The sequence below is a fragment of the Rhagoletis zephyria genome, unplaced genomic scaffold (assembly GCF_001687245.7).
Source record: "Rhagoletis zephyria isolate East Lansing unplaced genomic scaffold, Rhagoletis_zephyria_1.1 Rzeph_scaffold_05787, whole genome shotgun sequence".
NCBI lineage: Eukaryota > Metazoa > Arthropoda > Insecta > Diptera > Tephritidae > Rhagoletis > Rhagoletis zephyria.
Window position 1 is genome coordinate 16920 of NW_016162870.1, and position 17717 is coordinate 34636.

At 32.9% G+C, this 17717-nt stretch overlaps 2 protein-coding genes across 3 annotated transcripts; one reads left to right on the forward strand and one right to left on the reverse strand.

Moving 5' to 3' along the window:
* Positions 1-9207: 9207 nt before the first annotated feature.
* LOC108372472 (uncharacterized) lies at positions 9208-10541 on the forward strand. Of its 2 annotated transcripts, none has more exons than XM_017628168.1 (2): positions 9208-9402; positions 9583-10541. In XM_017628168.1, exon 2 carries the CDS (start codon positions 9592-9594, stop codon positions 10474-10476), a length of 885 nt encoding a protein of 294 aa, XP_017483657.1. In that variant the 5' UTR covers positions 9208-9402; positions 9583-9591; the 3' UTR covers positions 10477-10541. The 2 variants fall into 2 exon arrangements, with proteins under 2 accessions (XP_017483657.1, XP_017483658.1); XM_017628169.1 differs by lacking the exon at positions 9208-9402 and having other exon boundaries at positions 9412-9774; positions 9835-10541.
* A 149-nt stretch (positions 10542-10690) lies between these two features.
* On the reverse strand, positions 10691-11244 carry LOC108372473 (putative nuclease HARBI1). Its single transcript, XM_017628170.1, has 2 exons — positions 11165-11244; positions 10691-11107 (listed from the first exon to the last, which is right to left on the reverse strand). The coding sequence occupies exon 2, from the start codon at positions 11073-11075 to the stop codon at positions 10725-10727; it is 351 nt and encodes a 116-aa protein (XP_017483659.1). The 5' UTR covers positions 11076-11107; positions 11165-11244; the 3' UTR covers positions 10691-10724.
* Positions 11245-17717: the final 6473 nt, after the last annotated feature.

Genomic DNA, 17717 nt, shown 5'->3' on the forward strand with positions numbered 1-17717 from the left:
TGAACTCAACGTGTTTTGCTCAGCCTAAACAGATGATCGAAAAGATTTACGCCGCTTATATTAAATGTACTATGCCCATAAATGGAGAGTCAGCCTTTAATAAAAATATTATGTCCTGGTTATATAAAATAAAACTAAAAAGTTCAAAATAAAATAATGTAAAAGAAATATTTTTTAAAAACAAGCTTCTGTTTAACATGTACAATCAAAGTAATAAAATAAAGTAGTGTAAAAAAGATTGTTTAGCAAGAAAATTTTGTCAAAACTGCACAAAAATGAATAAAATAAAATAAGTTAAGCTTTCGTTAAAGTTACTAAAAGCCAAATAGTGAAAGGAGTTACTCAAACTCCAATGAAAATTACGCCGAATTTCCACTAGGCATTGAAATTACAAAAAATGTATGCCATTTAAAAAAATGCCATGTGGAAATGAACTTAAAAAGTTTGTCGCGCGAATAGCGAACGGTCATTTATATATCTGCATACATACATATACCTAACCAATTATGCATGTACGCTGAATTCGCCGACAAGCTTTTTTAAAAACGAAGTAGATCAGTACAAATTGTTAGTAATTTTCATTAGATTTTGAGTAACTCCTTTCACTATTTGGCTTTTAGTAACTTTAACGAAAGCTTAACTTATTTCATTTTATTCATTTTAGTGCAGTTTTGACAAAATTTTCTTGCTAAACAATCTTTTTTACACTACTTTATTTTATTACTTTGATTGTACATGTTAAACAAAAGCTTGTTTTTAAAAAATATTTCTTTTACATTATTTTATTTTGAACTTTTTAGTTTTATTTTATATAACCAGGATATAATATTTTTATTAAAGGCTGACTCTCCATTTATGGGCATAGTACATTTAATATAAGCGGCGTAAATCTTTTCGATCATCTGTTTAGGCTGAGCAAAACACGTTGAGTTCATTTAGCGAAAAAATTGTTTTTCCCAAAACGACTTATCTCCGCACTAAACTCTTCTCGATTACCTTTACGTGCACATACCTCNACAGTAAACGGTTAGGCAATCTTAGTCTTATGAACGCGCCCAACGTGTCACGAATTAGGAGCATAATCAGAAACGAATCGGTGTCTTATTTAATTTAAGCATTCAGTTCAAGTACAAACCACACACCAGGTAGGTGCTCTACAGAAATTCGTATAGAAAATTGCAAGGTTAACAGCTGATTCATTCAAACTAATTTCCGGTATTTTATCTTACCAAGGAATTCAACCAGTACCGGCAAATTACGCTCTGCTATCACTAGCAGTAGTGAAAACGCTGTAACAAATTTGTTAAGCGAATATCACACGATTTGTACATTTGTACGGATTTGTATATGTTGGCAGTCACAAAGTGGTGTTGTTTAGAAATTTGAGTTCAACTCAATAAAAGAATTTCCGAACAACACCACTCTGTACCTGCCAAAATGTACAAATTGAGTGATCTCTGCTTAAGATGAAGACACACATAGGGCGAAAAAGCTAAAATTTAAAGCTAACATAAGTGCAAAGCACACATTCAGGTTTTATGTTTGTTGTGTATGTGGAGATTCTTGCAGATTATTTCGAAATTTATACACAGTTCTATAAGAAAAGCATACCTGCTTTCGAACGAAGTATATCTAGTATTACAAGAATACATATATAGCATTTTGTGGAGGCATATGTACATACCCAGTAGAAATTTTATGCATACGACATCGCTGTTAGTGGCATGAGCTTGATGCTGTGTATAGTTATAAATGAACCTTCATTTCTATTTAACACGCGAGTAGAAAGATAAGAATTAACTATTTTTTAAAATGTCAATTAAATCCTTTAACTTGTTCAGCTTTATTCTGAACTTAATTAAATAAAACTCAAAATTTCCGTATTCCGGATTTCGATATGTTTTATTTGAGTTGAATCTTAAGACTAAAGTACATTTTTGACTTTAACACTTTAACTCTTTTCATCTTTCCATTTCATTGAAGTCAGCAATTTTTCCTATTCCATTAGAATCAGCAATGTTTATGTGCTTTTAAAATTCCATTAGCATCGGCGATGTTTATTTCATTTGAGTCTTCCATCAGGATTGGCAATGTTTATTTTAGGTGATCGAATTTCAAGCAACACTTTCAATTAGCTATTGTTTATACTTAAAGCAAAGCTTTGTTATTTCATTGGAACTGCATTCATAAATGAAATACCAATGTTTATTCTAGATTTAAATTTCAAATTCAATTTCATTTACTGATCTTACTTCTGGCTCATATATTTGTTTACAATATCATTTATTGTATCTTGGGAGGATGTGGTTGAAGTGAATACGTAACTCCTNTTGTGGAGGCATATGTACATACCCAGTAGAAATTTTATGCATACGACATCGCTGTTAGTGGCATGAGCTTGATGCTGTGTATACAATAAGTATAAATGAACCTTCATTTCTATTTAACACGCGAGTAGAAAGATAAGAATTAACTATTTTTTAAAATGTCAATTAAATCCTTTAACTTGTTCAGCTTTATTCTGAACTTAATTAAATAAAACTCAAAATTTCCGTATTCCGGATTTCGATATGTTTTATTTGAGTTGAATCTTAAGACTAAAGTACATTTTTGACTTTAACACTTTAACTCTTTTCATCTTTCCATTTCATTGAAGTCAGCAATTTTTCCTATTCCATTAGAATCAGCAATGTTTATGTGCTTTTAAAATTCCATTAGCATCGGCGATGTTTATTTCATTTGAGTCTTCCATCAGGATTGGCAATGTTTATTTTAGGTGATCGAATTTCAAGCAACACTTTCAATTAGCTATTGTTTATACTTAAAGCAAAGCTTTGTTATTTCATTGGAACTGCATTCATAAATGAAATACCAATGTTTATTCTAGATTTAAATTTCAAATTCAATTTCATTTACTGATCTTACTTCTGGCTCATATATTTGTTTACAATATCATTTATTGTATCTTGGGAGGATGTGGTTGAAGTGAATACGTAACTCCTCCCTTCTTGGATTCGAAGTTCTCCGGAATTCGATTATTTCGTATGTTAATATTTACATTATTTTTCCTAAAGTAGTAGAAAACTAGTGCTGTCAGGGTTATTGATGTGACAATTATTATACCGATTATTTTATATGTAACATTTTGTCCGTATTCAATTTCTTTAATTTTTTTATTGTTCTGAATCCAACTACGATTTCATCAAATTTTAATTTGTGCTTGAATTTTATTATTTTCATAGTATAATCTACCGTTTTAGCTACAAAACCTTTTCTATTCGCATATATGTTATTTCCAATATCAATTGTGCAATTGTTAAACGTCATAAGATAATTTATGTTTATTTGAAATTCATTATTTTGATTATAGTTTTGCTTAATTGTTGTGTTTTTTGCAGTTATAATTATTAACATATCATCACTTAATAACTCGATTTTAGTTTTGTTATTTAACACCATATTACATGTGTTTTTAAAAAAAATACAATGTTGACTTAATTCTAAATCTTTGTATACTTTGTTAGGTTCATAAATATAGGGTATGTTATTTAACATTGTTATTAACTATTTTTCTTGATCTATTTCATACGGTATACTGTTTGGTAGTGGCATGATTAGTTTAACATTAGTATGCATGTAAGTCATTGGTACTTTTACCGCAAAAATTATTGATTGATTTTCATATTGCAGTATACCCATTTTTATCATTTTAATTTTATAAAAATTTATGTCATATTTATCGATTTCGTCCGCTGTCAATATTGAGGGATGGAAAATATTATATTTTGCACAGGCTACATTATCTTGTATCTGGTTTATTTTATCTTCAAGAAATTTTATTTCCATAATTTGTCTGTCATGCTTATTGAGGGATGGAAAATATTATATTTTGCACAGGCTACATTATCTTGTATCTGGTTTATTTTATCTTCAAGAAATTTTAATTTCATAATTTGTCTGTCAAACAGAATGCTTAATTGTGTTCTGTCAATGTTAGTTATCATCAGTAAAATAATGAGTAGAAGAATCTGCAAATCTAAAAGGTCTTTTAATATTCGTCTCGTGAATGTTATCTAATTTGAGTTTTCTAAACTTAGGTTGTTCTTTGTGTCGACATTGGCATAATTTTTTACAAAGCCTATTTCTCTGTTTTCGGTAGATTCTTCTCTTTTCGTATTAAGTTTGCTTCTGCAATTGAATTCGTTTTTTTATTAAGTCTTTGTCCACTTTATTATAATGTACATTATGAGGTGTATCTTTGATAGTGGAATGAAAAGTATGGTGATATAACTGAATTACTTTAAACATTTGCTCTTTGATGGGGAGTTTCTCTTCTAAGTTTTGTCTTCTGATCTTCTCTGTGATTGTATTCTTGAGACCAGAGCTGGGCGATAAGGATTACGATTACTAAACGATTAGGATTGCAGGAATCCCAACAAGCTAAAAAAACAAGATTGTGATTACAGTAATCCTTCATTGAACGAACTTAGATTACGATTACAGTAATCGTAATTTAAAACAAGTTAAAATTGCGATTACTGTAATCGTAATCTTAGTGCCTTCTATGAACGATTACCGCAATCCTAATTTAAACATTTTTGAAATTGCGATAAAAGTAATCGTAATCCTAGACGCAATCGATTACATATGTAATTCTTATCGCCCAGCTCTGGTTGAGACGTTCTACATCCGAGTTACCCGTATGGCTATTAGGTTTAGTGAAATGTATTTGAATATTCTGCTCTTTACAGAATTGCTTAGCATTCGTATTGTTAAATTCGTTTTCAAAAACAAATTTGTTTATTTTTCCAGAAAGGGATAAGTACAAACGTAATTTCTCTACTAAGGTTATACTGTTTCTGTCCTCCAAGTATAAGCTCACTGCCTATTTACAGAATTTATCTAAAAACATTATGAATGCATGTCTTGAATTAACATATTCGTCTACATGTACAATTTCATGTATGTTAGACGGTGTTTCTGTGGTGCGCAATTTCTTTTTGATTGGTTTGCGGTCATATTTGGCTGCACTACATATGTCACAACTATTAATCAATTTATGTATAAGGTAAAATAAATTTGGATAATATATTAGGTGTTTCAAACTTTGGGGTAGTTTGCAGTGATGCCAGCATGGCCAGATTCTTTTGTGTGATAAAGAGAAATTTGCTTAATTGCATGGTCTTCGTTTTCCATATCTTTTGCGAAGTAAGAGCATTTAATCAATTTACTACTGCAATTATTTCCATATAGTTCAATTAATTTAAGTTGGACTTTGTTATAAAGAAAATCACTTAACTCTGAATAAATGGCAGTTTTTTGATTTGCGATATGTCTTCGGACTATACCAGCAATATTATTAGGTATGTCCATCGGCGTAACCAGAATGAAATTTAGGGGGGGGGGAGGGGGGACGCTCGATCCTATTAAGCTGGCATTTCAGGGTACTATTTTATATATATATATATTTATATATAAGGAAAATTCTAAAGTTAGGGGGGGAGGGGCTCGAGCACCCCCCTGCCCCTACCTGGCTACGCCCATGGGTATGTCACTTTTGTCAATATATATACGCTTGTTACCCAAAATATGTTCTACCTCTTTTGTTGTTTGTTCAACCAACATTATTTGGGATTAAACCTATTAACAATAGTTTCCAATATCGGAATGTGATCATTAGAGTTCTCCTCTTGAGAGTGAACAGTGGCCATTGTTGAAAATATGTCATTTTGTTCACTTATAGCATTTATCTCATTTTTGTGAGTGTCTATTCTGCTAAGAAAGTCTGCAATTTTGTTTTCTTTTCCATTAATGTAATCTATTCTGGCGTCATATTCGCCTAGTTGTATTAACCAACGCTGCAATCGGGGATTTATCACCCGTATGCTGTAATCCGAAAGTTCGTAGTTACGAACTCGTAGCTCCGTTCCGAAAATTCGAAAATTGGTATGCTGTAATCCGATCGTAACTATCAACGGCACTGCCAACCAGGGTTGCCACTTGAAAATATTTTTAAGTACCAAAATGCCTACCAAATCAGTTTCCAAACTACCAAAATTTTGTTCATCATTAAAGCTAGACTTCTTGAATTTACGGGGCTTTTAACTACAAAAATTAAAACTACACATATTATTGTTAACAGGGCCTATAAATAAAAGAATTGACGTATTGTATATAAACTTTTGTAAAAAATTTAAATACCTTTGAGATTAATTCCATTCATATCAAACATCTTTTCTTTGTGTGTGAAAAAACAAAATCACACATTTATGCAAAAAATCCTAAATTCGTTTCACTTTGCAAATTGGCTATCATAATTTTTTCTTTCAAGACTATAGGTAATTTCTGGTTGTTTCAACAGCCAATCGGTCATAGCTTTGTGAAGTAAGTTTTTGTTTGCAGAAAATTGTCTGCTTAATAAAATATAGGAAAAAAACTAAGAAATCTTATACGTGTGAGCAAAGTAAAAGCAATGTTTTGAACGTGTAAACGTAAATTAAGCGAACAAATTTTAATGCTCAATTTGGTTGTTTTTTCATAAAAATTTTGCCTACCAAAAGGTTCATCAAACCAACCAAGCTACCAAAGGAGAATGAACCTACCAATTTTGGTCCAATCGGACCAAAACGGCAACGCTGCTGCCAACTAAAATAGTGAAATTCGAAGTTCTTAATCAGCTGCTTTGACACAAACAAATCGCAAGTGAACAGTGAAATTAAAAAAATTGTTTAATCGTATTTGAAAAGGCTTTTCCTTAATTAAGTAAAATATAATGGATTCAGTGGCCGGTGCACTTTTGTCTCAGGAGAAAGAACGCGCTGCAGCCAACTGTTGCATTAATATACAAAGGAGATTTCTACGAGACAGTTCTGATCTATTTAGCTTAAATGATAAATGTATGCTCCCTCTTTTTAAGGGCGTCCATTGAACTAGATATTGTGCCACTTTAATTCTTGTAACGCTTTCCCAAAATTCCACCACATCCTCTTTAGCTACTTTTACAAAGCCTCGGGCAATGTCCGGCCTTTCGCTCATGCATTCCACCAGTTCTTCGTATTGCGAGCGATTTGTTATGATCTTCGAATAGATAATTTTGTAAACATTTAATAATAATTTTTTTTATTTACACTTCAACTTACATACATATTTTTGCGTTCACACCCTTTATTTTATTGATATTTTAATATAATTTGTTTCGCTCCGACACGAGTTACTATTCGTACAAAATTTCCGACAAATACATAAAAATGACAGCTACGTCGGATTCAGGCATAGCAAAATTACGAATTTCGAAGATGGCCTACGAATTTCGAAACTACGATACGACAACACAGATTTCAGCATACCAATTTTACGATTCGTAGCAAAATCGAATCTACGACGGATTACAGCATAGGCGTTTATATCTTTGCCATTATACTTAGCTTGGAGCCACTTAAGTGGTTGATGATCGCTTTGAAGATCAAATTACCTTCCGAACGATGTTATATAATTCATTTACATTGATCTTGTTTCCTTTTTTTTTTTAAATAAACCATCGGGTAAGCAACTTTAGCGTAATCACGAATAAATTTACGATAATGACCTGTTGCCCCTAAAAATGATTTAATTTGTTTTTCAGTGATCGGCAATTTAAGTTTTTGTATTACTTCCACTTTTTTACTGTTAGGAGTTATACCTTTAGAAGTCAGAGTGTGACCAAGAAATTGAGTTTGCTTGGCCATAAAGTTACATTTATCGACTTGGATCTTTAGACCTGCCTTCAGTAATGTATTAAAGATAACTTTTATACTGTTTAGGTGCTCTTCTAGCGAAGTGCTAAAGATAAGTATATCGTCCAGATATACCACGCAAATTCTATTAATATGTTCTTTCAGAACTGAGTTCATCAGCCTTTGAAAAGTGGCTGGAGCGTTTTTGAGGCCAAACGGCATTCTGACGAATTCAAAATGACCGTGAGTGCTAAATGCTGTTTTCTTACGATCTTCCGGTTTGACCATAATTTGGTGAAAACCTTTAGCAAGATCTATTGTAGTGAAATACTGGGCCCTTCCCAGTTTATCAAGAATTGAATCAATGTTAGGAATAGGAAATTTATCACTTACTTAATGACAATTCGCCATTTTTCTTTGTAGACTTGTCCATCTTTTTTGGTTCAATCCATAGAGGGCTGTTGTAAGGAGACGATGACTCTACAATTATTCCCTGCTCAAGCATATCTTTTATTTGCCGTGATATTTTTCCCTCATGAATTATAGGTACGGTGACCATATTTATGGGAGCTTAATACGTGACAGAAAATAATTTTGCAAATTTTTTTAAACAAAAACTTACAGATCTTAAAGCCTTCTTCAATGATCCTAGATGTATTAGCCCTGAAACAGAATCCTTGTAGTAACATCACAAATTTGAAGGAAATTTTTCTCGAGATTTTTACCCCCCAAGATTTGTTTAAAAAAATCGTTAAATTTTAGTATAATAAAGTGCAAGAGCAAGTCGCTAAGACTTACCGTTAATTTTTCACAATTGTTTTTTGTTGACGCTATTGCGCATTTTTTTCATACAAAGTAAGTATTTCGACCATTTTCTTAAAAGCGATGCAAATGAGCAGCACTGTATTATACTCAATTTTAATGAGGTATAAAACTGCAAACCAAATTTTTTTCTAAAGATTCTAATTAAAGAGTTTGAAATTTTGGTGAAACATTGCAGAATTAATTTTTATAGTTTTTGCTCAAAGTTAGAAATTTGGTATTAAAATAACTCAGCGAGAGGGGAGACCAGTTAGGGTATTCACAGTTTACTTTTAAAGTTAAAACGGGGCAACTTTAACAAGATAACACATTCGAACTGTGAGCAACCCTTCACACATGTGTTTCAAATGGTCAGTAAAACAAATATAGTCAGATAAAAACTTAAAAATATTTCAAATTGCGCCCAACTTATGTTTTTCTGCTTCAATTTCCATTTTCTCTTAGCGCGAATAATCAGCTGATCAGAGATGCCAGTTTAACACAAAACAAACACATGAGACAAAGTCGAGTAATTTTGCCCAAAAGTGTTATCTCTAATTAGTATGGGAACCAACAACAAACAAAGTTACCACATGGTAAAATGTTTTAAAGTTACCAGGTGGCAAAATTAACACAGTAGATAATATCCCCTATTACGGTTGGCGTTGTCGTCACTAAACGACGACGACTTGTTAAAATCGGTATTGGCGTAGTTGATATCGATAACTCTTGACAACTATTGTCACATCTTGGGTATTGGCTAAGCAAAGTTGCTGTCGACGTTGAACTCACACGACGCCATTTCTGTCGACACCGTGTTTACTGACGACTGGATGAAAATTTGTAAGTATAAGTGTTTTTTTTTAAGAAAAAAGGCCGTTAGTACCAGGTACTTATAAAATATGATGTGTAAACATATGTACATATGTATGTACTATGTGAACGACTCGTTAAGCATCAGTGGAATTCATTTGTTAAATATTTCATTTAACTCCTGTCTTCTCTTTTTATTTTTCGTGTTTTTAATTAAATTAAATTAATAAATGTCTATGTGTCTGCATTTATTTAGATTTTAGACATGAAAATTACAAGCGCAGAACAATTTGAAACTCTTATAGCTGAGTTAGAAAAAAGCCCTTGCCTAGCAAAGGGTTTTCAAAAGGGAACAGCTCCAGCTAATTTTAAACAGCAATGGGAGGCAATCAGCAGTAAATTGAATGCCCTTGGGCCCCCTTTAAGAGACAGCGATGGTTGGCAGAAGGTAATTATAATAACACCATTAAAGCATATATTTTGTAATATATGTACATTTCAACTGCAGGTGTGGCGAGATTACAAATTTAAAGTTAAGAAGAAACTTATAAAAAACAAGGCTGAGTGTAATGCAACAGGTGGCGGAATGTATAAACAATTAACCCTCTGCCCATTGGAAGAGGCTGTGGCCAACTTGCTGCAGTTTAACAAGCAGCTAAGTCCAGAAGGTGTTTTGCAAGGTGTTCAGTTACCACCAGCGGAAACACAACACCAAACATCAAGTCCGGTTGAATTTGCTCCACTGGATGGCGCTCAACTTATTGAATGCATTCAGTTGTGCCCACCAGATTTGCCATGCGAAGAGGAAGAACCCACAACTTCAGCGAGCGCCAGGAGCAGAAATCAACCATCCACTCCAGCCAGAACACGAAAACCAAAAACGAGCGAGAGGAACGACCTTTTGGAAAGGCACAATAGTATGCAGGAAAGAATTTTAACTGACGCTACAAATAAAATGGGATCAATGAAGCATTCCTTACGCGATACGGCCGGTTATCAGAAGAAACTTCTCGCAATAGAAGAAAAGAAGCTAAAGCTTTTGGAAAAAAGGGATCGCAGAGAGGTAGAATTGCACAAAGCTGCAATGCAATTAAAAGAAATAAAATTAGAAATTGCCAAAGAAAAGCTTAGGAATTTAAAAAAAAGTTGACTGATTTTCATGTAGATATGTACCTATTTATTTTTTATTTTTAAGTACCTGTGAATTGTTTTTGTTTAGTACGTTAGATATTAGAATTACTATTTATTTGATATTAAAAGACTGAATTCCATTTATTTTATTAAAAAAGAATGAACTGTGAATTGTTTTTGTTTAGTACGTTAGATATTAGAATTACTATTTATTTGATATTTAGAGACTGAATTCCATTTATTTTATAAAAAAAGAATGAACTGAAATTACACAAAACTGTTTTTTATTTGTTCTCTAATTTGCGAAGCTTCAATATTTATGCTATTTTCCACATCATCAGTATTGTCAACATTGTCTTCGTTTAGTTCTGTAATGTCTGCATCCTCGTTTTTGATGTGTGAACCAAACTCGATGCAAATGTTGTTGAGTGCTGCACATACATTAGCGATTTGCGTGGCCTTAGATGGCGTATAGTGAAGTTGACGTGCACCGAGCAAACAGCGAAATCGGTTTTTTAACACTCCAATAGTGCGTTCAACTATGTTTCTAGCTTTGGCATGTTTGTTGTTGTAAATAGCTTCTGGACTTCCTTCTGCTGCGGATCGATATGGCGTCATAATGTATGGTTCAAGAGGATAACCCGCATCACCTACATAAACATTTTTATATATTTTATAGGGTTTAAATTTGCGGGGTTAATTCTTACCTAAGAGCCAGCATCTACGCTCCCCAGCATCGTATCGCTCCTTCAGAATTGTTCTCGCTTGGCTAATATTCCAAATTAGAGAGTCANATATAATAATAATCACACAGATCTAAAGAACGTAACCTTTTAAATAAAAATTGTAAACAACATGAAACAGCTGATGCAAAAATGACAAAGATGGTATTTCCTACATTAATTTATCGATAAATCGACGACGTCGTCTCAACACGTTTAGCCAGTACCGATTCTGCGTCGATGTGATGTCGACGTCGACACGAAGTGATGTCGACTGAAAAACGACGACGATACCCTCGACAAAAAAAAATCTAAAAAATCAGCGGTAATTTTTAGCTACTTGAAACTTGCATTTTATTATACTAAAATTGAACAGGCTACAAAACTGTATACTGAAAGTTTTTCTAAAAATTCTGAATAAAAAGTTTGAAATTTTTATGAAAATTTTATTAAGTTTGATTCGGGTTTATGAATTTTGTACAAAGTTTGCAAGAATGATTTATATGGATTTTGGTATAGAATGAGCTATATTTTAAATGAAAATTAGCGAGAATGATTTATGATGGGAAACATTTTGAATATTGTGAAAAAACTCATTTACGAATACTTCTGTGAGTGACTGTGTATTTATATAAAGAAATAATATTTATTGGTGCAAAAATGGTGGGTGGTAAAATTCTTTTACCACCTCTGCAAGATTGTAAGTCCGCAAATGGTTCGGAAGCATTGTCCGGAGGATGCATCAGACTAGGCCGAGCTTCGGTTATTTATTTAAGTAAAAATGAGGTAGGCACTATGGCCAGTGATAAAGTTCATTTACCATCTCTGCATGGTTGTAAGTGCATGTGCAAAAATTTCATTAATTTAACGAACGAAATTTTTGCACATGGATCAATACATAGCATGAATTTAGGCGCGTTCCCACCTCAGTCGGGTTTACATAACCGAAACGGCCCAGATTTATGTCTGGCCCAGGACTGCCCCTCCAGCAACACTAGCCAAAAACTTTTTGGGGCATTTGTATGCTGTTACAACAACAACAACATGGATTTAGGCGCCTGGTGTTAGCAGTCGCACCTAAACGGTATTATATGGTTTTTCTTAGGAAAAGGGCTTTACTTTCATAAAAAATAATAGATATTAAATAAACTAAGGAAAAATAGCCAAACCATGCTAATTTATATTTTGGTCACTGTTTGTATTCCTCCAATCGAAACACAGGCGTCCAGATTAGAAAATAATAACTGTTTATGGAGAAAATTTCGATAATATACCAACATCACTTAAAACTAGTTCATAGGCATGTCATTTTAATGAGCTCTTAAGGGTCGAAACACCGAATACGGGACAAATACAGGACATTAAAAGAAATACAGAACATTTGGCGTCCCGTATAAAATAAATAAATTGACAGGACAATGGGTCAAAAAAGAGAACTGTCCCGTAAAATACAGGACGGATGGTCACCGTAATTATAGGGTACCTGTAATATTGTATATATTGGATTGTTTGTTGTTGTAACTATTTGGTCCTGTACATTGTGAGCAAATGTAAGCTTATCACCTTCTTTATAGAATTACGATCATATACCAACATCACTTAAAACTAGTTCATAGGCATGTCATTTTAATGAGCTCTTAAGGCGTCGAAACACCGAATACGGCACAAATACAGGACATTAAAAGAAATACAGAACATTTGGCGTCCCGTATAAAATAAATAAATTGACAGGACAATGGGTCAAAAAAGAGGACTGTCCCGTAAAATACAGGACGGATGGTCACCGTAATTATGGGGTACCTGTAATATTGAATATATTAGATTGTTTGTTGTTGTAACTATTTGGTGCTGTACATTGTGAGCAAATGTAAGCTTATCACCTTCTTTATAGAATAGTTCAAACATTGTTATTAACTTTTTTATTGCTGCCTTTTCTTCATGATTTAAATGTGAAAAGTCTAAACTTTCAATAGCTGACTTTTCTGTTTGTGACAAATAACAAATATTTACATCGAAAGGGTATTTTTCGAAAAAAAAAATTTCCTTTTTCCTATTTCCATATATTCGCCATCATTGTTCATAGTCGCCTTGAAGGCTTTCAAAATGTTCCTGCCAATGATTGCATTGTAATTTTAGTTTTTTAAATTGACGACTTTCGAAGATATAGTTCCGTAGGATGGAAACTCTTTGGGAAATGGTGTAATTATTTTATCTGTAATTCTATCTCTTCCATTTATTGTTGAATAGTAGATTAGGGTTTCGAGATTTTCCAATACAAAATTATTAAGAGTATTTGGGCCTATTACACTTATCGTGGCCCCCGAGTCTATAAGACATCTAACTTTTTGGTTATCTATAGTTAATGTAACTATCGGTAGTCTTGATTCCGAGGCTCTTCGTGAAAATTTATGCTTTCGTTTGTTTCGTCATGTCTTGATTGATCATTTCCATTTGTTCTGTCGGGTCAACAGTCATATATGACATTGTCGATTGAGTGGAATTACTTGAATTGAATTACTTTGTTATAATTGTTGTCAGATCTGCAATTATTTCTGTTTGACTTGTTTGTCAAGTTTTTGGTTGTTATAATTATAGTACTTATTTTTTGACTTATTATTCAAATTGTACTGAGGCTTGTTCGTGGTCTTTCGATGGCCAAAGGAAATCGTATTATTATCGTCCAAAAGTTTGAATTTCGTATATTTTTCTTTAATTTGGTCAAGTGTAATCGTTGCAGTCATAAGTGCTCTAGTGGACGGATGTATTTTATCCAAAAGTAGGTCGATTAGATCACGTTCTATATTTTGCGGTTCATACATATTTTTCTTTTCATCGTAAAAAAATTGTTATTCTTGTATATCGTACTTGGCTTTAATAAATACATTTAAAAGTTCTCTTAAATTATTCACTCTGATATGCCTGCACTTATTATATATTTATCCATAAATAGTTTTCGGGCGGAGGGCTCCTTTAATTTCCTTTTTATTTCTTCCCACGTTTTATTGTCCTTCAATTCACGAATATAATTAGCCGTATCTCCGCATATTTTCTTTTGGGTTATAATTTGAAGTCCAAACTCCTGTATTCTTGGGTCATCTTGACATAATTTCATTGTTCTTTCTACCGATTTAACAAATTGTATTAAATGGCTTATTCTCTCTAAAGGTTTTAAATGGCGGAATTCTCGGAAGTTTATCTCTATTATTTAGAGACAAATTTTGCTGTTGTACTAGCTCCTGCATCACAGCGGTTGTAGCCCTTGATTTTGCACTTGACTTGCACTTTAGCTCTTATAGCGTTTTCGAGCTCTTGCAATTTTTGATGTTGCTGTTCAATTATAGCCTCTTGTCGGCTGATCACTAACTGAAGTTGCTCAACTTGTTCGTTATCCATCTTTCTGTTTAAGTCGAATTTATGTAGCATTTATTTGAGCTCAAATTATTTTTCACTTTTATTTCCTTTTACACTTTTTGTTTGTTTTTTAATAGCACAATAATTTTCGTTGTGGTCATTTGAACCACAATAATTGCAGAATTTGAGTTCTTTATAGCCTTTACTTTAAGCCATAAAATTTTTAAATCCGAACATATAAACTAATATCAAAGTAATGTGCAATATTTTCACTAAATATTTCGGTTCTCTCTGTAGACTGCCCAGTAAAAGGATTAGAATTAACTATTTTTTAAAATGTCAATTAAATCCTTTAACTTGTTCAGCTTTATTCTGAACTTAATTAAATAAAACTCAAAATTTCCGTATTCCGGATTTGTATATGTTTTATTTGAGTTGAATCTTAAGACTAAATTACATTTTTGACTTTAACACAGAAGTAAGCTCTTTTCATCTTTCTATTTCATTGAAGTCAGCAATTCTTCCTATTCAATTAGAATCAGCAATGTTTATGTGCTTTTAAAATTCCATTAGCATCGGCGATGTTTATTTCATTTGAGTCTTCCATTAGGATTGGCAACACTTTCAATTAGCTATTGTTTATGCTTAAAGCAAAGCTTTGTCATTTCATTGGTATTGCATTCATAAATGAAATACTAATGTTTATTCTAGATTTCAATTTAAAATTCAATTTCAATTACTGATCTTACTTCTGGCTCACATATTTGTTTACAATATTATTTATTATACAATGGGGAGGATGTGGTTGAAGTGAATACGTAACTCGCGTGGTTTCTCAGAGCGTATGCGTACTCTAACCATACACTTATACTACTGCTGTATGCATATGGCTGTGTTAATATTTCAAACATACAAAAATACATTAATGGAACAGTATCAAAGCATTCTCACAAGATACGTAGGTATCCCCATATGTAAATGCTACTTTTCTGATACATACATTTTAATATACGGTGGCATACAAAAAAGTAGCATTTACATTTGCAAATGCATATCTTGTAAAAGCACGCTAGTGCTGAAAATATTATCGCACAACACGTCCGTTCACTAAAACTTTTATACAAGACTGAAAATATTACAAAAGTTCCACTTCAAATTTATCAAAAAGTGTACTTAAAACAACAACAACGTACGTTCGATTTCAATTCGCTAGAATATGAATTTATTTGTGGAAATTCATGACTTCGCATGAACTGTTCACACCAATTCACTCATACAGCATGCATACTTCATGAATGCATACAACCGATTTCTACTGGGTATGTAAGTTAACTACATACAAATGTATGTNGTATATGTTTTATTTGAGTTGAATCTTAAGACTAAATTACATTTTTGACTTTAACACAGAAGTAAGCTCTTTTCATCTTTCTATTTCATTGAAGTCAGCAATTCTTCCTATTCAATTAGAATCAGCAATGTTTATGTGCTTTTAAAATTCCATTAGCATCGGCGATGTTTATTTCATTTGAGTCTTCCATTAGGATTGCCAACACTTTCAATTAGCTATTGTTTATGCTTAAAGCAAAGCTTTGTCATTGCATTCATAAATGAAATACTAATGTTTATTCTAGATTTCAATTTAAANGCAACACTTTCAATTAGCTATTGTTTATGCTTAAAGCAAAGCTTTGTCATTTCATTGGTATTGCATTCATAAATGAAATACTAATGTTTATTCTAGATTTCAATTTAAAATTCAATTTCAATTACTGATCTTACTTCTGGCTCACATATTTGTTTACAATATTATTTATTATACAATGGGGAGGATGTGGTTGAAGTGAATACGTAACTCGCGTGGTTTCTCAGAGCGTATGCGTACTCTAACCATACACTTATACTACTGCTGTATGCATATGGCTGTGTTAATATTTCAAACATACAAAAATACATTAATGGAACAGTATCAAAGCATTCTCACAAGATACGTAGGTATCCCCATATGTAAATGCTACTTTTCTGATACATACATTTTAATATACGGTGGCATACAAAAAAGTAGCATTTACATTTGCAAATGCATATCTTGTAAAAGCACGCTAGTGCTGAAAATATTATCGCACAACACGTCCGTTCACTAAAACTTTTATACAAGACTGAAAATATTACAAAAGTTCCACTTCAAATTTATCAAAAAGTGTACTTAAAACAACAACAACGTACGTGCAATTTCAATTCGCTAGAATATGAATTTATTTGTGGAAATTCATGACTTCGCATGAACTGTTCACACCAATTCACTCATACAGCATGCATACTTCATGAATGCATACAACCGATTTCTACTGGGTATGTAAGTTAACTACATACAAATGTATGTATGTACGTTAGGGTGGTCCAAAATAAGTAACGTCGAAATATCGTCGTATATCGAAAAAAGTATACTCCTATTTTTTATTTTGAAATCAAAAAATATTTAGAGGTCGCTCAAAGCGCTCAAAGTTTTCCATGTGTTTTTATATGGGAAAAATAAATTTTTTCGTAGAAATAATATAGAATTCTTGAAAGTCAATATTTTTCGAGTAAGACGTGCTTTTTCAGTGCTCTTAAATATTAGTGTTTTTCCTCGGAAATATCTAGAAATTTGCCAAAAGTTGCTAATCTACCGGTGTTCGCGTGTGCTGCGAGTTGTTCCTGTTGCGGATACCTACGCACTGATTCACCTGACTTATTTTTACGCTTGCTTTACCTGATAGCTTAAAAAGTTCGTACAAACATACACACATATGATATCAACACGAAAAAACCCAACAAGAAAACCTGCATCCCCCCCTAAAACTCCTCTCACGCCGGCATCAGCTATGTTTGACAGGATGGAGAAGAAAATAGAAGAGCAGAGAGACTCAATCATCCAACAGTTGACTGCGGTAATGAAGAAATCGGAAGAGAGGGTTATGCAGAAGATTGGAGAGCTGGCTGCTGAAACGGCAAATTTAAAGCTGTCTATAGCAGCTATTGAAAAAAGGGTGAGTGCAGTCGAGAACACGGGCACTGAAGTTCTAGCGCTCCGCAGTGAACTGATATCTACTCAGACGCAGCTCACTGCTCTCGAAAGCAATGCAGTTTCCACCGATGTGATAATAAACGGGATCCCTCAAGCAGCTGATGAGTGCTTGTCTGAACT

What these genes read in the sequence shown, in the direction of transcription:
- LOC108372473 (XM_017628170.1), bottom strand. Translation starts at nt 11,075, where the DNA reads ATGACGCCATATCGATCCGCAGCAGAAGGAAGTCCAGAAGCTATTTAC.
- LOC108372472 (XM_017628168.1), top strand. Translation starts at nt 9,592, where the DNA reads ATGAAAATTACAAGCGCAGAACAATTTGAAACTCTTATAGCTGAGTTA.